Source organism: Lynx rufus, unplaced genomic scaffold (genome assembly GCF_022079265.1).
Source record: "Lynx rufus isolate CCGP_SWC_20201006 ecotype Redwood Valley unplaced genomic scaffold, mLynRuf1.p SCAF_5, whole genome shotgun sequence".
NCBI lineage: Eukaryota > Metazoa > Chordata > Mammalia > Carnivora > Felidae > Lynx > Lynx rufus.
Genome location: NW_025814867.1, coordinates 106,119,918 through 106,144,014, shown reverse-complemented (window position 1 = coordinate 106,144,014; position 24,097 = coordinate 106,119,918). Strand labels below are relative to the sequence as shown.

Here is a 24,097-nt window from a genome sequence, read left to right as displayed (position 1 = left end):
TCATGACCTGAGCCGAAGGCAGACACTCAACCCACTAAGCCACTCAGGCGCCCCTAAACCTTGTTTTTTTTTTTTTTTTTTTTACAAAAGTATTAATCAAATAATATTTGTTCAGCATGCATTTGAAGGCTTAAGATTAATATTCCAAAAGTACAAAAGGTGCATTTCTAAAAGACAAGGCACCCAAAATATTCTTCTGAAAAAAGAAAATGACATTCATCTGCATTCTAGAACATCTTACTTGAAAATAATCATTCCATTATTACTGGCAATAATTCTTCTGTTTATTTGTCAATATCTTGTGTCAAGTGAAATAATTTTTTTAACTGTTTCAGATTTCATTTAAATTTTAAAAAATCAAATTATTTCAAGACAAATATAATTTAGTAAAAATTTAGTAAAAATGTAATAAAAACAAACCACATAGGATTTTTTTCATTCTCCCCCTAGAAAATAGTAGGCACTCATGTTTCAAGCTTTTATTTAAAATTTTACATTTGTAGCTAAATGTCAATGATGTTAATTAAATAGAAACATTTAGAAAAACTAAAAAAAAAAAAAAAAAAAAACCAAAAACCGAATCAATGTATACTAGTACAGTTTCAGTTTTCTTCTACAAATAGGATATTTCTTAAAAATAAATTCTGTATTCTTCTAGGCCTCAACATAAGTCATACAATAAAAGTCACATAATTGCAAACAGTTTTACAAGAAAGTAAAATTATCACAGAGTAGCCTCTTATATCAAGTAAATGGTGATCAGAGTAACATCAAATAACTTATTACTCTTTAGTAAATATTTATAACAATACAAAGTACATTTAAAGGTAAATGCTAGCTGTGACTTTCCTGAATTCAACACTGAGGGTCTCAACGTTTGTGAGAACTGCAAAAGTCTGGGTAGTAATTTGTGATTTTGCTTTGGACTTATTTTGAAACATGCAGTAAGAGTCTAACATAGAATTAAGTACTTGAACATCCAACATCCCATTTCGTCCCTATTTGCTGAGACCTCTGTTCTACGCCCCTCCAGTACTAAGGGTCTATTCCTCACTGTACCCTGGTTTACATTCTAATGAGGCCCAGATAGATCAAACATAACAAACAAAATGCAAAACTAGAGCAGTAATCCAACTCACGCTGGCTTCAGCAATGAGACACAACGAGCCGCAAATGAACATTTAAGCTGCCAAATATTTCATGTAAGTCAGCATTATAGATGAGCATCCCTTAAAAAAACATTGCATAGAATCTAAAAAGTTGAAGCTCAAAAGGAATTTGGAGATCATTTAAGATAAACACTCTTTCATTTATCAGATAGAGAAAGCGAGGCCCTGAGAAGTTACTTTGTTCAAAGACAAGACAAATGTTTAATATGCTGGAGTCAGGTCTGAGACCAAGTCGGATTTAATTTTAATGTTCACTTCAGAATTCCATGCTGGTTTCATAATAACACAGTCCATAAATGACTACGGAAAATGCCTACTAAAATATTAAGTAACAAAGAAGGGCATGGAAATTATCTCTATAATATAATCTATGTCATGTAAAAAAAAAGTCTAAAAATGTCAAAATGTTGAAACTCTGGACATGGATATTTGGAGTATGTACATGCTCTAATTTACATATTTGTTAAATTTTTGTCATTTCTAGTTTCCATATTTTATACAATGAACAAATGCCACCCATATAGTCAGAATAAAAAAATTGAAGAGATAAATGTGCAATGAAAAGTCAACCCTTGCATTGTTAACTATGGTTAATTTGCAGCATGCAAAACAAAACTAATTTGCTGTTAAATCTGCATTGTTTAAGTATTTATCTGTTTAAGTAAAGCAACTGCACTGTTTCTGAGGGAAAAATCAAGAATAAATGGAGAGGGGCGCCTGGGTGGCGCAGTCGGTTAAGCGTCCGACTTCAGCCAGGTCACGATCTTGCGGTCTGTGAGTTCGAGCCCCGCGTCAGGCTCTGGGCTGATGGCTCAGAGCCTGGAGCCTGTTTCCGATTCTGTGTGTGTCTCTCTCTCTCTGCCCCTCCCCCGTTCATGCTCTGTCTCTCTCTGTCCCAAAAAAATAAATAAACGTTGAAAAAAAAAAAAAAAAAGAATAAATGGAGAGAAAATATACTTACAAGGACTTACAAACTGAAGTACTAGAAAAATGTCAATACATTACACTATGAATTTATTCTTACTTTATAGGAGAAACACGTAACTAAAATACATATGAAGCAAACTGCAACCTCTGCTTATCTCACTTGCCAACATGAATTTAATAAACAGAATGTGAAAATTTAACCTAATTGGCAAGGTTTTATTTACTTTGTTTCTGACATTCTCTGAATTATCAGAATTAATTGAACTTAAGATATTTTATTACATATATTCAGAGTTCATCTGAGGCTATGATATCATCTGTTCTTACTGATTTAGAGCCTACTATACAGAATATGTGTATTTGCTTCCAACTTTTATGTCAGCTACATTGTCTGGCATTTCCCAGATAAGTTACCACTGGAGAATGCTCCAATGAGCTTAGTTTTCCACTGTCCCCTGAATGATGGCAAACTTCACACTCTTGCTGCTTCTCATCTGCTCCCTTTTTGAACTGTGCTTATTCTCCATGACTCAGGAAATTTCCATCTCTTTATGAAACATCCTTGACTTCCAGGGTCTGTAACAGTCTTTCCTCCAAGTGAAAGTAAAAACTAACAACTAGAATTGTACAAGTCAACATAATGTTCTCCAGAGGTTTCATGTGTGTTAATTTTATTTTCTAGAGTAGAGTGCAAACTTCAGGGGCTGGGTTTAGCTTATCCTTCTTTTGCATCCATATGTATAGGGGATCTCAGTGACCAGCAGAAAAAGGAGTAAATGCTCTAAGACTTTCAGTTGGAAGTGAGGATCTTACCCGATAATCAACCAAGTAACCACATATTTGTGATATATGCACCACACAGCAAAAACAGTAAAGTGTTAGGGAAGAATCAGAAAGGACAAGAAAAATATTTTGCTCTCAAAACCTTATAACCTTTTTTTTAATGTGAAGAAGCACTTTAAAATTAGAAAACAGTGCAGCAGAGTACATAATTAAATGTAGACAATAAACTGTGTAGGAAGAAGACTGAGAATTAGTCTTACCACTTATTATCATTATGAATGAAGAGGTCAGAGAAGTTTTCATAAAGAAACAGAGCCTGAGACATGGACCTATAGAATAAAGATTCTGAAAAGGTGGTGCATAGGAGGAAGCAGCTTAAAAATTCACAAAGCCAAAAAAAAAAAAAAAATCAAGACAAGATTGGAGGGGAAACATTAGGAATTACTGAACAATATTTTAGTTGGGTAAAATTCTGTGGATCTTACTGCTAGCAGAAGAGCATAGATTAACTTAAAAGGAAAGAAAAAAACAATGCTGGGTTTTGAGCAGGAAACTGATCTGGGGAAAGCAGAATTAAAACAATTCAGCTGTGTAAACAAAATATATTGGAGAAAAGGCAGGTAGCCTGATTTAATATAAAGAGTGGAAAAATTGGAATCAGGAGACTTGGTTTTATCTTGGTTTGACTTGGGTACCTATATTAACTAACTGCCTAATGTGCTTCTTGTGTCCCCATTTTTCAAATGAGATAACCCAGGTTAACTTATTTTTCAGTTAATGCATTTTAAAATCCATTGATATTAATTCTAAAATCATAACACATCATCCATCATGTCTGTTCTTCCAGACATCCAGCTATGAGGCAACAGGGAAGATTAGCTGACTATAAAAAACTTCAAAAGAACAAGCAAATAGGACTTACTGGCTGAATGGATTCAGAAATTGTGAAAATTGAAAGAATCAAAGATTATTTTCTGATATCACACTGGATAGTTGGGATAAATGTGACACCACTTGGGAAGAGAGATAAATTGAGGGGAAAGTGCACCGTCCTACTCTGTCCTCTTTATTTTTATTTTTATTTTTGAGAGAGAGAGAGAGAGAGAGAGAGAGAGAGAGAAAGAGAGAATGACCACCGGAGCATGAGTGGGGGAGGAGCAGAGAGAGAGGGAGAGGGAGACACAGAATTGGAAGCAGGCTCCAGGCTCTTGAGCTTTCAGCACAGAGCCTGATGTGGGGCTCGAACTCATGAACCGTGAGATCATGACCTGAGCTGAAGTTGGATGCTTAACTGACTGAGCCACCCAGGCGCCCCTGCTCTGTCTTCTTCTTAGATACAAAGAAGACTCAAGTTCTCTCTCCCTGTTGTTCCATATGCAACCTCAGAGTTTAGGTAAGTATCACATATGCTGTGGTTACCAGCAAAGAATCAGGAAGGACCTTGATTTCTGGTACTTTATAAATCTGGCTGAATCACTTTTACTGATGTGTTTCTATTCACCTTGTACTTTCTGTATTGAGTACCTCATATCGACTATTTACCATATCCGTATGCATGGAGAGATGCTCTGCAAATTCAGTAAAACTCACTTGATGCTAGGGAGAAGGGCAGCAGCTGGAGGAGGAGGAGAAAGCCGGGGAGGAACATCATATTCTTCACTTCCCAGGTGACCATTGGAAAAGACCTGAAAGGAAATCCAAGGGTTCATTTAGAATTTAACTTCTGGAGGACCTTAAAACAGTAGAAGCTCTTAGAAAACCTATAATTTTGAAAAGAATATGTAATTTCTGTTTATTTAAACAAGCGCAATATCATATAATTTACTTAGGAGTCAGTTGCACCATAGTGATTATTCACCACCACCACCCAAAGGAACACCAAGTTATATGTAAAAAGTATAATACAACACGATTCTTAAACACATTGAGAAGGAATGCGTACTATAATTTCTATAAAACAGATACACACAGCTTGATACACAGATGGTGAAATTCCCTAAATAACCATCAGTTTTTATTGAAAAGTTACCATTCTCCATAGGATTCAGGGAAGAAAAAGCAGTACCAGTGCAATTCTTATTTCAATTCTCCCAAATAAAAGTGTTCTAAATTATATCTCTCTGGGGTTAAGAGAACATTTTTAAACTTCTTGATAAAACCTTACAGAAATGCCTTTCATCTTTCAAGGCTGAAGCATCAACACTATTGGGAAGTAGAGCCCGCCTGCTCTTTCAGAGCGCGTGCAGTTTTAACCAGAATTTTCAGTGTGAACACCACCAACTAAAACGGTTACCTTGCTCATAAGGTACCGGCAGAGAACCAGTGTTTTGTTACTCAGATTCAGAAATTCTGATTCCCAGGTTTCTCAGTTACACTACAGGGACTGAGCAACAGCGCTTGTGACTGATCCGAGAACTTGAAATAAAGCAATTAAAAAAAGAGAAAATAACTTCATATAGACATATTCACACACATACAAAAAAGATTAAACCTATTTTAAAATCTTTAAGTAATTATTAGTGTTTTATCATGGGGCGCTCACCTCAACTCTTACGAATTCATATTTAAAGGATAGGCTTAAGTTGGAGCAAAAGGCTATAATGTAACCTGAATAGCCCTAAAGCCCCATCAATGACCTACCAATTTCTTTTCCTCCCCCCGTATTTCTAAAATGCTGCTGAAGCTCTAGAATGCAAAATTGAAAAGCCCATACCTTCTCTATCAACTTAAAATAAAAAACATGGTTTAAAGAATACATTTGAAATACATCAATATTTGCATTTCAAAGTTACACAATCTAAATCTTATGGCATTGAAGTTTCACTCGAAAATCTAGGACCTGTGCTAGAGTTCCAATGTCTCCTTTGCGCGGCTCCCTCATTCGATGCGCTCTTATAGTCACACTATGATAAAACAGATCCTAAACACGGTTTCATTCTGAATTCCATGTTCCCACCTGTACTCACTTCACTAGACTTAATCATTTTAGCTGCCGCTACCTGAGTGCAATAAATTACAAGTTGGGCTAAAAATAAATATTTTATGTTCTCTGGAGATTTGAAAAGCCTGTTTAAAAATAGGAGAAAACAATAATTCCTCAAATGTGTGGATGGATAGCCATCGACTGAAGCAGTTCGCACTGAAACCCCACAGATTCAGTCCTTCTTTATTCAACTGAGGAAACAACTTTTTCCTCTGTCCCAAATCTACCGCAATTCCACTGAAATTACTACCAACTTAAATATTCTGATACTATTACTCCTCTGCCAAAAAAATAGAAAAACAAACAAAAACAACAAAAAAACCTTTAAGACCTCTTTCCTAACAAATTAAAGATAACATAGTATAGAATTCAAGACTCCGTATTATTGGTTAGAATCTACACTGCCATAATTTCACCTATCCTGCCTATTCTCTCTCTCTTTATTCTATCCATGAAAATGGACTTCCTTTGCTATGCATATTTTCTCTAACCTCACTCGGTTCCTTCCTGTCGTGTCTATAAAAACACCTACTAATCTTTTCATGTCTATAGCCAGTGACCTTCTTGTGTGCAGCTTGCTTTATTCCTTCTTTTACACTGCATCTCAATTTGATTTTTTTTTCTTCTTGAGGATCCCATATTGTATTTTCTGAATGCTTCTCTTACGCCTTATCTTTTAGTTAATCATACACCTGTCTCATTCTCACCACACTACACTGTGCTTTATTCATTTTGTATTTCCCATGCTGTCTTGAACATCCTAAGTACTCTTACAGCTAAAGGAGGTTGAAGAATGAGGAGACATTAAGGTAAGTTTGGGCTTATGGAAGAAGTTTAATCTGAGTTATCACACAATTTACTATAAATTCTAGGTTATCCTAGATTAATATTTTTCTATATGCCTCAAGACAGCATTTGTTACTAATCTTGGAAGTTTGAAATGTCTTATGATTCAACTGTTGTCTAAATATTAAGCTTAAGGTGTTTGGGATCCTTGAGATTCAGGGAACACATTTGTGATAATCGTAGCACAATTAAGACAAACCTTTTTATCTGTACAAAACCCCAAACACAACCCCTTTTCCCTATCCCACACATGTAAACCCACACAAAATCTACCCCAAAAATATCACTATAGTTTGTCCTTCTACACCATCAGATTGGCAATGAAGCCAGTGAACATAGAGGACTTATTTCTTGATAGACAGCCCTTGAGATTTAGAGATAAGTTTGAGGTCATTCACATAAACATGTGCCTCTCCACCAAAAGAGCAAAAGCCACAATCTCAAAAAAAGGGGAATCTTTCGATGCATTTATCTAGCAGCATCTTCAAAAGATTATTGTACACAGGGTCATTTTAGAATAATGTCACTTGAAGTAACATAACAAGTCAGAGATAGTTTTTATCACATTAGCAACAGCAGTATTCTTAACCTTTCGAGAGAAACCAATAAAGATAGCTTAACACAACGTTAGCATCTAGATCTAAGTAGATAAATCTCAAGTTTCCAATGATGTTTTAAAGCATTTTAATGCAAATATTTTCACCTCAGCTAATTAAAACAAACCAACAACAGTAAGTATCTAGCCAACAAAATACTTATTAAGGGACAGGTGTCCTATTAAGGGACAGGTTTCTAGAACGCAAGAATTTCAGAGAAAGGAAACAGTACTATAGGAAAGAAATCTCTTACCAATAATACAAGATAAATAAACCTAGTAATTCTTAGCTTGCAGATTCATGTTAAAAGTAAAGGATTACTTTAGCTAATCTGATCACGCAAGGTAGGGGTGGGGGGATAGGGAGTTGATGAAAGTCACAGGGAATTCTTACACTTCATTTTAACGATGAGCTGGACAGCTCTTTCCCTAACAGCTCTGTACAAGTAGGAAATGCAGTAGAATTTACTCTTGCTGTCCTTACCATTTGCCAAGCGAAGATGCAAATCAAAAGGGCAAATGCCTCTAGTGGATGATGGGAAGTGGCACGGGGACAGAGGACACATGATGAAGGAGAGCGAGGTGTCACTTCATGTACAGGGTGTCCATTTTATGAATTCCCTTATGGTAGGTATTCCACAGGTACACTTAATTCTAATGTAAACATTTGGTGCTTATTTGGGTTTCTTATCTTTAAAATGGGAAGATGATGTTTAATTTGAAGTATTACCTCTAATGAAAATAAGTCTAAAGGATAGTTGCTCCTATTTCACACAAGAATGCATTTGCTTACAATTAACTGGGGAGACTGATGGGTTATGTGAAGGTACATCAACTTCCAGATATCTAGATCCCCATGCCCTTTATTCCCATGATAAAATGTTTTAAAAACTACATACTAGGTAATAGGTATGGAGGGTGAGGATACATTGTAACATTTACCATTCTCATTAAAAACAGGAGGAAAAGAAATCCTATTTTAAACAAGGAGATTATATTCTACCTTTGGCTGAAGGCCAGTGCTGGAAAAATACATTAAAAACTGTTTTTCTTAAAAAAAAGAAAAAAAGGTGGAGGGCACCTGGGTGACTCAGTCAGTTAAGTGTCCAACTTTTGGCTCAGGTCATGATCTCGCAGTTCATGGGATCGAGCCCTGCATCAGGCTCTGTGCTGACAGCTCAGAGCCTGGAGCCTGCTTCGGATTCTGGGTCTCCCTCTCTCTCTGACCTTCCCCTGCTTGTACTCTCTCTCTCTCTATCAAAAATAAATTACATGAAAACAAATTTAAAAAAACACCAACAAAACAACTGTTTTTCTTCCTTGTATGTCACGGGTGTTCTCTTCCTCCAAGCCCTCTCCTGCCCTGCCCTCACCCACACAAACCCAGCACACATACACTCTCTTGCGTCTATCATCAGCTTCAGTACTGTACTAACTTAACAATCAAGTGCTTACCAAGTGCTCATTAGGAATTATACTAAATAAAATGAGGGGAGAGAGAGACAGAGATGATAGTTTTGGTTTTAAATTTATAAAAAAGAAAGGAAAACTATTTTGAACGAGGATGTCGAGTGTTACAGAGTGTTACAACTTATACTGCTACTTCGTGTCTAGTTGTTACTTTTGGTTTTATTCCAGACCTGAGGTGTATGAAGATTTAGATATTTGGAGAGTGATTATTTTCCCAAGATACTAGGTACTATTATTCTTCCACTTCATAAAGTAAGAAAAATAAGAGAGACAAAGCAAGAAACAGACTCTTAACTAAAGAGAACAAACTGATGGTTACCAGAGGGGAGGGGGGTGGGGGGATGGGGGAAAGACATGATGGGGACTATGGAGTGCACTTGTGGCGATGAGCACCAGCTGGTGCATGGAAGTGTTGAATCACTATATTGTACACCTGAAACTAATATTACACTGTATTAACACTATACTGGAATTTAAAATTAAAAAAAATAAATACTTCTTATGTTCTAAACAAATCTATTCATTACAAAAAAAGGTAAGAAAAATAAGTGGACTTGGGACAAAGGTGTAGGAAGTTGTTTGCATCCACAAAGCCAGCAAATTCTAGAGCAGGAAGTAAAACTCAGTTCTGATTCCAGAGCCTGGTTGATCTGTATTGATAAGATTTTTAGTAATGTTGAAATGCAGCTATCGGGTTTGCTTTATCCTTATCATTTTCCTTCTGCCTGAGGGGCTGAACAGTTCCTCTGCTACAAAACATTGTTAAATTTGAAAGGGAAGAGAACACTGGGATTCTGGTCATCCTTGAGCATCAGAAGGGTCTCACACAAAGAACACACTTAGAAATGTGAAATTAAGTCAGTTTGGATGGAGGACATGCAAAGATTAACAAGGCGAGAAAAGTCCAAGGCAGGATCAAAGAAACTGAGAAGCACAAGTCCCAGGATGGACTCAGTCTTCTGTTAGATGTTAGTTAGTTGAAGCCAGCCTCTTACTCCTCCGGAGTGAAAAGAGAGGAGTGAGGCTTTTTTCTACTTTATGTAAATTATGATGTACCTTGCAGTCTACTGAAGTTCCTTTGTAAAGACAATAAAAGAGAAAAAGAGGAGACATCTAGTTCATAGCATTTATTACATTAACTACATATAAATCCTTCTTTATAATCCACCTTAGAAGTTGAACAACTAGACTGAAGTCATAAATCTTAAGTTTCATTTTGGTTAAAACTTCATGTCTAGGGGCGCCTGGGTGGCTCAGTCGGTTAAGCGGCCGACTTCGGCTCAGGTCATGATCTCGCGGTCTGTGAGTTCGAGCCCCACGTCGGGCTCTGTGCTGACAGCTCAGAGCCTGAAGCCTGTTTCAGATTCTGTGTCTCCCTCTGTCTGACCCTCCCCTGTTCATGCTCTGTCTCTCCCTGTCTCAAAAATAACTACAACGTTAAAAAAAAAATAAAAAAAACACTTCATGTCTAGTTGTTGTAACATGAAATTAGCTTAGAGAGTATAAGCACTGCATTAGTAATACACACAACATATGAGATTAGACCTTAAAGAATCTTAATGAGTGTTATTTAGCCAGAACTAAACAAGATTAAAATCCAGCTTTCTGTAAGAGATATTTTGCAATTTACTCAATGTTCTCTGGGATAGTAACATGTATCAATGATCAGGACATGAAAGTTCGGATAGAAAACATTTAAAGCAATCTTCATAACTGAAGTCACTATTAACATTTCATACCTATAATTAATAAAGTAAAATTTCATACCTATAGCCTAAGAAATTATAACCTCAATTTAAAAAATGGTAACCTTCCATACAAAATTAACATCCAGTGTTCTAGGGCTTAGAAGGACAGGTTTATATTCGTGCTAAAACTGTATAACATATTATGTAAAATAACCCTGAAATAAGAGATCTTCACTGAATTGGCTAAGATAATTACAAGTATTTCCACAATCCATTCAAGAAATAAATTGTAATATGTTGCTGAGATATAACCATTCAATTCACATCAGAGCCTGTTCTGACACTTCTCAAGACAAGCATGATCATGTATGAATGAAAAGTAATAGAGGTTGAAAGGAAAAAGAAATTATGCAAAAAACTCAAAAAACAAAAAATGGAAAAAACCAGCCGGTCCCTCCAATCCAGATTCCAGGTTGTGGAAATATACATTTGAGCTTGATAAGCATTCCATTTTCAGAGAACATTACTAAAAATGCTTTTGTAAGTACTTTTTCTTCCATTTACACGTTTAGATAACCTTCAATGAAACTTTTAGAGATCTTCATATCTAAGATGAGAGACTGAACCCACCAAGGTGAGTCACTGGCAGAGTCATGGCAAACCCCCCCACTCTTCCCCTTTCTTCTCAATGCCGCACTAGACATTGGAGTCTTCCTATCCTGGAGACCCTAGAATATCACTGAGGTTAAATATTATCATATGAACTTTCCATTATCACCCAACCATGACACACAAACACGTGTGTGCACACACATGCATATACCACACAGAAGCTGAATGTGTGTCATACTTCACACTTTTTGTTCTTGAATATATGGTTAACTCACCAACTGCAGACCGTTATTTTGAAGGAATTGATTACTGTCCTAAAATAACAAAGATCAATAGAGAAGAATCAATTTAATATTAGTCTTCAAAAGAGGCAAAGCCTCCTTCAGCTGAGGGAAGATGGCAAGCATCTGATCTCACAGCCAAAAATATCATGGAGGGAGGCAAACACCAGAAACTATCAAGGGCCTACCAAGAATTCTAAACTCATTGATTTCTGCTGCTGCCTCTTTGGTTCCCTGTACACTTAAATTCTTTCCTGGGTATTTAAATGATAGTGGTGATATCTTTCAAGCTAGAGCTCAATATGTGTGACAGCCTTTCAGTTTTATGGATAAAGAACCTGCTTTGTGAGAGTGATTGGAAGTGGTGTTTTTATGTAAGGGAGAAGTTCATTTTACCTGGATGCATAAGGCGTCTGTCCTTGGCAACCATTCCAATGACTGATTTACGACATGCTATAATTATTCAACTGTTTTTCAGATTAGATAGAACCAGGACAGCTTAAAAAAAACAATAGTGCCGATTCTCCCACCAACAAGTTATTAATAGGAAAAAGTTTTGGCAGATGAAATAAGAGGAGGTGAAATAAATCTTTGGCAAAGTGTCTAGTCTCTTCACATTAAAATTAAATCATTACTCTGAACCTTCTTCCTGACTTCTTTTAAGTTCAAGTTTTAATGAGCTCCTGATTATTTATAACTTGGAGATAATTAAAGACCTTCAGGGAAGTGCCACACCAGGCAAAAATCCGCAAAAAACAAAAAACCATTGCCCCACCTTTCACACTACCTCCTATCAGAAGAGTTGGAGCAGCTTGGTTAGCTTCTGCTTTGCTTATTTCTTACCTTGGCTCCTTCTAAAGGCAAATCATGGCGTCTGTGTTTCCGCATAAGCACGGGGTCAGAGCCCACTCTACTGTGTCTTCCATTCACATTTGAACTTGCGGTGATTCCAGGCTTTGGAGAGCCATCCCCTAAGAGTCGACATCCCACCACCGACTGATTACTCCCAAACACATCCCGAGGGCACCAGGCTTCAAGAGGCATTGGCTGGTCTCTAGAAGGCACACTTTCCACGTGATGGAAGTGACGACTCAGTCTATTGTCAGGTGGGATTGGGGGAGGTCTCTCAGGTGGAGGCGGAGGAGGATCTCGTAAGGGAGGAGGAGGTGCGGGGAGTGGTTTATCTTGCTTTCTCACCATGCAAGGAGAAGACTGAAGAGATACAATAGAAGAATAAATAAGTTAGAAGTTGTACTATTGATGCACTGAAACATGATTTCTGGACTTGTCTACCATTGCCTTTGTTTTCTAAGCCATAATGGAGTTTTATTAGATTTCTGTGTCATCTTTTAATGTTTCTTTTTATCATCAATTAATGACATTTTTAAAAATTAATGAAAATCTTATGTAAATATATCTCATTAGAACTTTTTTTTTGTAGAAGATGAATACATAAACTCAAATGTTAAGGACTATAAACACTACACAGGAAAAAGTAGCAGGGCACAAAATTATATGATGATTTTGACTGGTTGACAGTAAAATAATATTTAGTCGTTTATTTATTTACACTTTTACACAATTTAGGAGACATAAAAAAACTATCAAAGTTGTTGTTGTTTTACTTTTTCAAAGAGCAACTTGATTTGTAATATCTCCGAGGGACTGAAAGTATAGGTTCTGCCATTTTTGTGTTTCCACTGCAACATAAAGCAACTAGTAAGGGGAAAACTTGCTCTGATCTTTTTTTTTTTTTTTTTTTTTTTCTGATCTTGTCTTTTATAGTTATTACCAGAATGGTGGAAAATCACAAGTAATAGAGCAGCATTATTTATAAAACTTACTTGAATTTTTATGGATCCTTAAAATGGAAAAATATTGGTCTAATTCTTATATGGAAATATGAACATATATGCACTTGAATCTATATGCTTTTTATGATTTTATTTTTATTTACATGGTTCATCTCATGAATGATTTTGTGTTTTTATGGTTAGAAAATCATACAGAAAAAGGGAATGTGTTTACATAATTCTATGTTTACACCATTCTGACTAAACACCATCCAAAAAAGTCATAATCTGATCTTAAAACCTAAAAATCTTAACGTGATCTTAACTGTAACTGAGATCAAATACTACTAAAATGTCGTGCTTCTGACTCATTTTAGACTCTAAAGCATATTACCAAGTGGAATTAAGTTTTTAAATCTTATATTTGATAAAGCAAAATATGCCGTAATCAAATTTGGAAAAAAAATTGTGCAAAACTAAAATAAACTGCGGGCTTAGATTTACACAGAATTATATCTTTAATATTAAGGAGTAATGTAATTACTTTACAAATACTGTAATTCTTTGTAATTAATTCCTTCAGGTGAAGGTGAGTCACCCTGAAACACACATCTTAAAGCCCTTATGCAAATATACCCCATCACATTTTTGTCAGGACACTACGAAAATGAGTGTCAAATATCATTCAATAAAAGCATGCGATTTATTTTAATACATATAATGATTTTCAAAATCCATTTTACAGAATAACTAGATTTACTCTCCTCTGCATTTTTACAAATCAGGGAACTATTACAGACATATGCTCTGAGTAATTGTGCAACTTTTATAGTAATAAAGCAAAAAGAGGATAGTGGGCTCACCACAAACAAAATGAGGAACATGTCAGAGTTCTTCATCAACAATTGAGAGCCCAAGAAATACAAGTAATGGAATTCAAAGGAACCTGAGCAATCAATAATTGTCACCTACATTCTGTGTGTTTCTAATAAAATCAGTTTACCTTTGGTGAACCAGTGGGGCTGCCACAGGGAGACCGAACTATGCCTTTCTGAATTAAGTCCAGGCGAGGAGGCACTGGTGGCAGGCTTAGATGTGGGATCTGGAGAGGATCTGGATGCGGCTTTCTTCTCTGTGCAAGGGGAGAGGATCCTGGTGATGTAACTGGTGAATTCTGCCTGTCAGTGCACTAGAATAGAGAAGGACAAAGATCATGTGATATGATGTGTAAAGTGTATGCCTTTCAGTTCTTAACGAAGACCTTTGGTTTCGAGAAGGTGTCTGCCATTGAACATCTGTTAAAATAAACTCCGTTTACTCTGATTAATAGATGGCAAGCGCTCACATTGTCCCTCAAGGGCAATATTACGTAAAGAATAAATGGATAAGTTTCTCCTGCATATTACAGAAAGGGTCTAGGGAAAAAGAAGAGCAAAAGTGTAGTTTAAAACCAATCAAATACAAACATCTCCGGCAAAAGCCCATCCACAGTTAATGAGGAAACCAGAAATACACAATGCAGTGATGCACATTGCTCTTGGTTTCTGTACTATGGAATTTTCTTAAATCTTCAATTTACAGTATATGCTAGAACTTAGAAGTCATTTTGTTCCATATAAAATATGTATCCAGAGCATACTTGCCTACAAACCAATTAAATTAGGCAGAGTTTCAAAAATAAAAATGTGTATTTAAAATAAAAACAGCCTAATTGTTTTTTCCTGTAGGACTTCACATGGAAAAGAAAGCCTCAAGTTTTTATTTGCTACAACAGGTTTCTACTTTGTCTGGTAGATAAAATGGCATCAAAAAGCCAGTAAGAAGTACTTTGATTTGTACCTATGTAACCCTTTTTATTTTGTAATTTTTCTTTTAATGTGACATAACTTGATTGCAATTTGGTATAAAAATCATACTAACTAATCAAATAGCTTTACCAAGGTAAACAATATTGTCATGAAATATCAGGCAGTTTCCTTTTCAAGGCTAAGCTACTAGCTCTTTGGAGATCTAGGCTTGATTTTTACACCTACTATACTTTGATAGTCATCTATTTCCTAATGCTATTATTTTTAGAGTTTTAAGCTGTTGTTAACCCATTTTTCCTCTATCAGTCATTTTTATAGGAGCAGTCAATGTCAACAATTGACGATTTAATTCAAACTGTGGCAATAGTGAGACAGATTCAGCCATTCTGTCTTTATCCGACAGGGGATGATAGATTTTTGTTCACAACCACACTTAGGTACATTGTGTAAGGCTTTTGCTAATTAACTAACATAGGGGTTTGTCTGGTGTTTTTCTCATGATTACACTCAGGTTATGGGGATTTTGAAGGAAGACCACGAAGGTCAACAAATATTTTAATAGCATCATATCAAGGGTCCACGCTATCAATAGGATTCATCACTGTTGATGCTGACCTTGATTACCTGGCTAAGGTATTGTCTGTCAAGGTTTCTTCACTGTAAAGTTACTCCCTTTTTCTCCCCCTGTCCATACTGTACTCTCTGCAAGGAAGTCACTGTGCACAGACCACGCTTAAAGGAGTGGGAAGTTACAGTCCCCATTGTAAAGACTTTTTAGATAAATTTGAGTGGCTACAAAAGCTTCTAGACCATACCTCAGATATGCCTGAATATTGTCATCACATTGCTAAACTGCTAATTCTTTGCTTCTTTCTCTCAAGGGTGCCAAGTAACTAAAATAGGTCAATAAATTTACCCATAATTTTACATGACAATTTTAAGAACCTTTCTTTCTTTTTAGTAATTTCATGATTCTTTTTTATATGTCTTACCCTATGATGAAGCAAAAAAGGAAAAAAATCTTAACTGCCACTAAAATTAGAAGAGAAAAAGTAGAAACTCTGTAGTCACAATAAACTGATTCTAATGCAGCCATTGACTCTTAACAAAATAAAAATTCTATGCAAAAAGCCATGGAAGTCTCAGATGGTCAGGAATTTGAACCTTCTGGATTAAAAACAATCCAGAAATGATCATACACAGAACAGAAAGAATTCCTGATGTAAACTATGCACATCACAACATCATAGTATTTTGAGTTAGGAAATGTCACAGGACCTCTAATTCTCCACAATTCCCATTAGGATAAATTACATTCTCTGAGAATTAGCAAAACCATTACCTGATAAAAATGCTTTGTTGCTCTGGTTATTATCCTTTACAAAAAAGACTCAAGAAGCAAAACTATCAACAGTTCCTATCTCAAACTACATACACAGACACATGCACATACACATATACACACAAACACACACAAGGAGAAAGAATATTAACGCATAGCACTTTATCCATTTAGTTGTTTGCAAGGAAATTTTTCAGTGCTAGGTGCACACATAGCAGACTGCCTATGAATAAAACCTCTGCTCCTCTGAGCACTTTTCTTTCACAACTATCTTCCTGCTTCCCTCAATACCTGAAAAAGAGAATTCTGATACAGCCAACAACCCACCATCACTATTGGACCTTGACTTCTGCTTTAATTACTAAATTTAAGCAGTTACCAAATTCCTAATATGTTTAAATAAAGGGATGGATTTGATGTGTGGTGAGTGAACTGTTAGATATAGAAAGGGTATACTAAAAATCCTCAGGACAGACATTCATACCAAGTGCAGCAATAACCTTGAACCTTAGATATCTCCAGATAAGCACATTCTCAACAGCTTTGTGAATGTAAGTGGAAGCAGACCTTGCCTAAGCACAAGTCATACTGTACTCTCAAGGTGATGATATACTGTCTTCCTGAAAAACTAACCCATTCTGAAGCATTACAGTATCTGTAAGTTGGCTTAGTTAGAAGAATTTTATGGAAGATGTATTTGTATATGAAGAAACAAAAAATATTGCATCTTTGTGATTATGTGGACTAAATTCACCATAACTCATTTATTTTCCTGAGTTCCCCTGAATTATATTAAAATCCCCTTGTAAGAGAAGATAATTAATAATGCCCTTTAGATAATCATGCATTACTCTTTGCTGAACCTTTTGCTATCTCTATGAATAAATCTGTAATTAAGAGATTTGCATCAAAACTAAAACTTTGCATTAACTTTTGTTGCTGGTAAAATTTCACACTAATGATGAACATTTGTAAACATTCTTAGTAGACATTTTTAGTAGATGGTTACATAAATGGCCCCTTTTAATTTGAATAACCGTCATTTTTCTTTTCTTCCTATTTGATAGTCTGAGGAGAAAAGATACCTAACACAATGTTTCACACCTCAGCCCATAATTAAATTCTTAGATGAGACATTAAAAATTCATGACATCAAAAGTGATTAATGCAATGTAAAGAATAGAAAGTGGGTCTTTTTTGCCTGTCTGACAATAAAGAGAAGCACAGATTAGATTGATTTAATGTGGACCCAAAATTATTTCTCCTTTAACTACACCTCTATTTCTATATAATATTTGAATATTTAATGGTCTTTTAAAGGACTTTGATTCTACAGTATCAGAATTTCCCCTTGTATAGGTAGGAACAACAAATGCCTCTAGAGCTGAGCTGTGACAAAGGCATATGGCCAGTCATATTTAGTCTACAGATCAATATTATTTTCCAAATAGATTCTACAATCGGACATTCCCCTCAGCTCTTCCTCCTATCTTCTTCTACAGATCTAATTCCCATCCCAAGATCACTCAGGCCATATATCTTTCTCTTCTGATGTGTGATAAAGGGAGTTATTGGGGAAAACAACAACATACAACAAACCTGGAACTTATTCTCTGGCTAGGATTTAAATTCTAAATCTATGAACTATGCAAACTTAACCACCTCTTACTGATTTGCTCAGCATTCCTCATAATCACTACAATCTCCATTCTGTATAGAAATGCAGACTTAATACATGTACATAAAACCTCAAGTAGAAGAGTAGGAAAACATTTATTTAATCCTGAATAATAACAGTTAAGTATTTTGTTGCTAGGGAATTGGAATATGTGAATTTCAGATGTGGCTACCACTCAAACGAAAGTTCTAAAGTCAACTGATTATTAAAAGAAATAACCACATAATTAAAAAATAACCATATAATTAAACATATAATCCGATTTCCTACACATATATTTTCCATATACATATAATATGTGAATTTCAGCTAGAACTTTAAAATGTCATATAGTCTTGCACAAATCACCCACTTGTTAATATTGTTACCTGTAGATTAAAAAATAAGGTTAAATCTATTTTGTGGAGACTTTATGGGATAATAAAATTAAATGAAATATGAAATAAAAGCTGCTACAAAACATTGAATTTTTATTTGGATGATACAGTTACGAGTATTGACTCTTTGATACAGAGGTGATAGAATGCAATCTATTACATCTTCAAAAGTCCAAAGTTTGCTCATCTTCACTACCAAGAGCTAATTCTACTAGAGATATTTTTAAACCAAAGTTTCCCCATCTTTATTTCTTATTTTGTCCTAGACAGTGCTAGATAGCTCTCACTACCAGGTCTAAACAAATTCAAGTATCTAAACAAATAATTAGACTAAAGTCTTACAATACGTTCAGACGTCAAAACTGTCATTTGTATTATTTATAGTTATTAATTCTGACCATTAGCACAAAATTCTAGAATGTAATAAATTTTTATTTTTTGCCTCTTGATTTAGAGAACATGGTAACTATAGAAATAAATAATAAGAGAAAAAGTAGTAAATTCTAGAATTTAACATAAATTTTTTTCATCTTGATCTGGAGAACATGTCAAATACAGAAATAAATAATAAGAGAAAAAGTAGTACAAAGTAGGTTTAAAAGTTTAGGGTCACACATGTTGTCCGACTGTTCACCATAATAAATAAGTTTTACTGATTTTGGTGCTCATCTCCTTATATCTTTACAATTATGTTTTCACCATTCCACTTTTTTTCTCATTATAAAGAACACAATTTCACCGCATAAAATTTGGAATTATAGGAAAATATATAGAGGTTTTGAAAACATGTACACAGAGCCATTGGTGATGTTTCCTAATCACATACACAATTTTTAATCTACTCTATGCTGGATGACAGTGTTATACCGAAGGAATTTTAGTGGCCACTAAACATTCTTCATGAATGTAATTTTAAAGGGTGAATTGAATGGATATACCAACATTTACATAACTATTTCCTGCCATGAACACTTGGGCTATTCTCAAATTTTTTCTACTATAAAGTAATAACATAAAAAGGTCTTTCATGATATACATTTTAATTTTTTTGTAGATACTTCATTTAGTTAAAAAAAACCTTTTTATTTAGTATAATTGACATACTTTTTTAATTTTTAAGGGAAGAATCACAGAATGTTAAAAAAATTTTTTTAATGTTTATTTTTGAGAGAGAGAGAGAGAGAGAGAGAGAGAGAGTGAGTGAGCAGGGGAGAGGCAGAGAGAAAGGGAGACACAGAATCTGAAGCAGACTCCAGGCTCTGAGCTGTCAGCACACAGCACAGAGCCCCACGCAGGGCTCGAACCCATGGACCACAAGATCATGACCTGAGCCAAAGTCAGATGCTTAACCAACTGAGCCACCCAGGCGCCCCTAGCATGTTTTGAGTGTAAGATAATAGGGTGATAACTAAACTCAGTAAAAGTTTATGAATATGCATAATATCTTTTGCTGCCCAGAGAGTAAAATCAATTTATTTTTCTACCATTTATGTGTGATGGTTACCACTGCACAAACCTCAAAAGCATAAAGTATTTTTAGTTCTGAATTTTTTGTTTACTTTGATAGTTGGCATTTTAGTGGCACATGTTAATGTTTCAATTTGAACTGCTTTAATAATTAGAAAAAAACTGCAATATTTTTGCCATGTGTATTTCTTCTTTGGGTTACAGTCTTTGTATGTTCTTTGTGTCATTATCTATTATATTCTTTTATGTACCCCTCATTGATTAGAATGACTTCTTTATATATTAGGATTGTGATTAGTTCTATGTTACAGTTGTTGTAAATACTTTTTTCCCCAGTTTATTTTCCAATTATTTTATGATAGAGACTTTACCTCTGTTCTTCTGGTTTTAATCTCCTAATGAATAAGTAAAATCTAGTTAGTATAATAAGGGGGCATATTAATCAAGGGATTCTTTAAAGGATCATGTCCATCCTGCCACTGCCTTAAATGGAGTCCTTTCTTTGTCACCCCTTCATTTTTATCTGTCTACTGTATTAAGTTAGAAATGGAAAGCTATGGAAAAATTAACGAGTAAAGTATAGGAAGCAGGATGTGGACATGGAATTAACTGTACAGAATTTATGCACCATATAAAACAACCATTTACATAAATACAACTGCAAGAGATGGGACGATGGAACCATATTTTCACATCACAGAATGGCTGATTCATAGTTTCATTCCTTTATCTTGCTTTTGGGTAATTCTCACCTTTTTCTACTATTACACTTGCTTTTAGAACTTTAGAATAAATTCTCTTTTTTCATTTCAGCTCTTTTCAAAATATAAAAGCCGAACACCTTAATTCCTGCCTGTATTACCATCATACCAGCATATTCGTCTAACTAACAATTTCTCCTCAGTTCTTTAATATTGGTAGGTGATGAGTATGTCTTTAACAAATTGGAATCCTGGTGCTCCACAAATTTGAAGACCACATCTGATTCCTTTATGTCTACATGCTTATCAATTTTTCCTAGCCCTTTGCTTCCTTGAAATGAACAAATGCTATTCTTTATTTTTCTGACAAAATTTACAGAATTCTTTAGTACTTAGAAAAGGATGCTAATGACCACCATAATGATCAGGGGAATCCAAATTTGCAATTTTAACAGAAAATCCTGAGAGAAAAGGCCTGAGAAGTAAAGTAGTCAAAAGCCCATCTCAGCATGCTCAGCAATTACCAATAATAATCGGGGACTCGTTCTATTTTAGTCACTCTTCATTTTATCCACACCTTTTAAAGAGCGATTTTATAAAACCTTTAATAAGATCCATTATTATGGAAATGGCAAAACATTGGTAAGAAACTTCAAACCCAGCCAGGCTATTATTAAAAACAGGACAAGAGAAAACCTCTCCAATTACTATTAAGATGAGAGTACTGACAACCCCAGAGATAATCAAAGTCAATTTTATAATATTTCTAACAAGATTTTACTTAATGAATTTTCATATCTGAACAAGGTAGATACATGTATTATAAAGATGATGAGAAGGACTCTTAGAAGGTCAACATTTTTCTCTAAATGCATGAAAATTAATGAAGGACACTGATAAAACTTTTATCATTAAAATATAATATCATAAGGATATTTTCCTTGCTGCTAACTATCCTCTTGGTTCTTTTCTCATATTAATTTGTGAACATACAATCTCAAGTCTTTTAAATAATAGCCTATGCAGAACATTATTCAGAAGGTATCCATTACAAAACACTTATCACACACACATACACACCCATAAGTAATTATGACCCATGGTGTCTATTTTGGAATACCTGTACCATTGTTTCCTTTTAGATAATAAACAAAACTTGTTTGAGAAATATGATATAAAAGCAATATAATCATGCCCTGCTTATCCACAGTCACACTTCCAGAAGACACTTCCAGAAGCTTTAATCTGTAGGAAACTAGGGAGAAACTGAGAGTAAAAAAGAAAAGTCCTCCCAATTTGATCTACAGATTTAATGCAATTCCAATCAAAATCTCAGCAAGTCATTTTGTTCATATTGAACTATTCTGAAGTTTATACTGAGACAAAAGACCACAAATAAACCCACATGATATTGAAGAAGAACAAAGCTGGAGTGACTTTAAACACTTACTATAAAACTATAGTAATCAAGACTGTGGAACTGTCAAAAGAATAGCCAAATACTTCAGTGGACCATAATCAAGAGCCCAGAAATAGACTCACATAAAAACAGTTAACTAATCTGTGACAAACGAACAAAGATAACACAATGGAGCAAACACAGCCTTTTCAACACATGGTGCTGAATCAAATGGACACCCACGTGAAAAAATTAAAAAAAAATCTGGACACAGATCTTGTACCTTTACAACAATTAAAATGGATCACAAATCTCAACGTAAAATGCAAAATTATAAAACCCGTAGAAGATAAATAGGAGAAATATAGATGAGCTTGGGTTTGGTAACCACTTTCTGGATACAACACTAAAGGCATGATTCAAGAGAGATAATTGATAAGCTGGACATAATTAAAATTAAAATTAAAATCTCTGCTCTGGAAAAGAAACTATCAGGAGAATAAAAAGACAACTAGAAACTAGAGGACAATATTTGGAAAAGACACATCTGTAAAGGACTGTTGCCCGAAATATACAAAAAAAACCCAAACAAACCCTCTTAAAACCCAACAATAAGAAAATAATTGGATTAAGAATGGGCCAAATACCTTCACAGATACCTCACCAAAGATAAACTGATGCCAAATAAGCATAAATGGAAAGATGCTTCACATCATAGGTCATCAGGGAAATGTAAATTAAAACACTGAGATACCACTATATATGTCCTTGTTGCCCAAATCAAGAACATTGACAACACTAAATGCAGGCGAGAATGTGGAGCAATAAAACTCTCATTCACTGCTGGCGTAAATAAAACATGGTACAGCCACTATGGAAGACCGTTCCGTGCTCTTAGAAAACTATACCTATTCTAAATGCGTATTACTAAGTGAAAGAAACCAATCTGAGAAGGCTACATAGTGTATGATTCCAACTCATGACATTCTAGAAAAGGTAGAGCACAGAGGATTTGGGGGGCAGTGAAAATTACTCTGCATGATACTATTATAGTGGATACGTGTCATTAGACATTTGTCCAAATCCACAGAACGTACACCACCACAAGCGAACGCTAATGAAAACCATGGACTCTGGGTGACAGTGATGCATCAAAGTAGGTTCATCAATTGTTAACAAGTGTACCACTCTGATGGGGGATGAAGATAATAGGGGAAGAAGCTACACATGTATTGGGACAGGGGGTACATGAGAAATCTCTATGATCTCCTCAATTGTGCTGTGAATCTAACACCACTCTAAAAGTCTTAAAATCCCTACACGAAACAAAACAAAAAAACAACCAGCCAAAACCAAAAAACCAAAAAACCAAAACCCAACAAAGTCCTCTAAAGAGGGGGAAAACGTCTGCTGCATTTCTTCCTGTAAAACATAGTGTAGGCACCATGTTCCCTCGCTAAGACAGATATTTGATTTGTATATAAAATGATGTTCAATATTTTAAATTATCATTATTGCTTACATTCCACTAGTAACTTCCAGATGTTTTTAGATACTATGAATTAGAAGTAGTGAAGAACAGGAAAACTGCTGAGTGGAGGAGGAGTTGCCTTCCCTAAGGTTTGGCAGGGAGGTGGTTGATAAAATTGAACTTTAAAGAAGTGCAAACAGCCTCACAAGTGGAATAACCCCAAAGACTGCTCCATTGAAATGTTAAACACTGTTAACTACACTGAGCTATGCTGCTTCCCCTGAAGCACCTGTTCTGAGGACATAATCCCCTGGCTTGTGACCAGCCTCCATAACCCTGAAATCTCTTTGAAGTTTACATTTTACTTTAAACATTTATATGAATTTTGCATCCTGATCCAAATATATATGTGATTTTAATTTAAAATTATGTTCCCCTTTCTTCGTGCAACCTTTCCTGAAATCTCATAACAAACGTAAGCTTCAAGAAGTATGTCATGCTGACTGTAGTGGCTTCTCATGCCCTTGGATTCACTCAGCTGCATAACCAATTTTGAAAACTCAGGGAAGGGTGACATATAATTCAGAAATATTTCCATAAAAATGGCTGAGAAACAAGAACATTCTGGGGATTAAAGGAATAAACTTTAGTCGCTGAAAAATGCCCTCATGTGAAACCTATATTGCTTGCAAAATACCAGGTACAGC

General features: G+C 35.2%; 1 protein-coding gene across 2 annotated transcripts in view; it reads right to left on the bottom strand.

Moving 5' to 3' along the window:
• CBLB (Cbl proto-oncogene B) overlaps positions 1-24,097 on the bottom strand; it is a 213,208-nt gene that overhangs the window by 42,888 nt on the left and 146,223 nt on the right. For both annotated transcript variants that reach the window (XM_047099887.1, XM_047099888.1), the window contains exons 11-13: positions 14,151-14,336; positions 12,198-12,566; positions 4,470-4,564 (exon numbers count right to left, since the gene is read on the bottom strand). In XM_047099887.1, the coding sequence (XP_046955843.1) occupies positions 4,470-4,564; positions 12,198-12,566; positions 14,151-14,336 (650 nt within the window). The remainder of the gene's footprint in view (positions 1-4,469; positions 4,565-12,197; positions 12,567-14,150; positions 14,337-24,097) is intronic.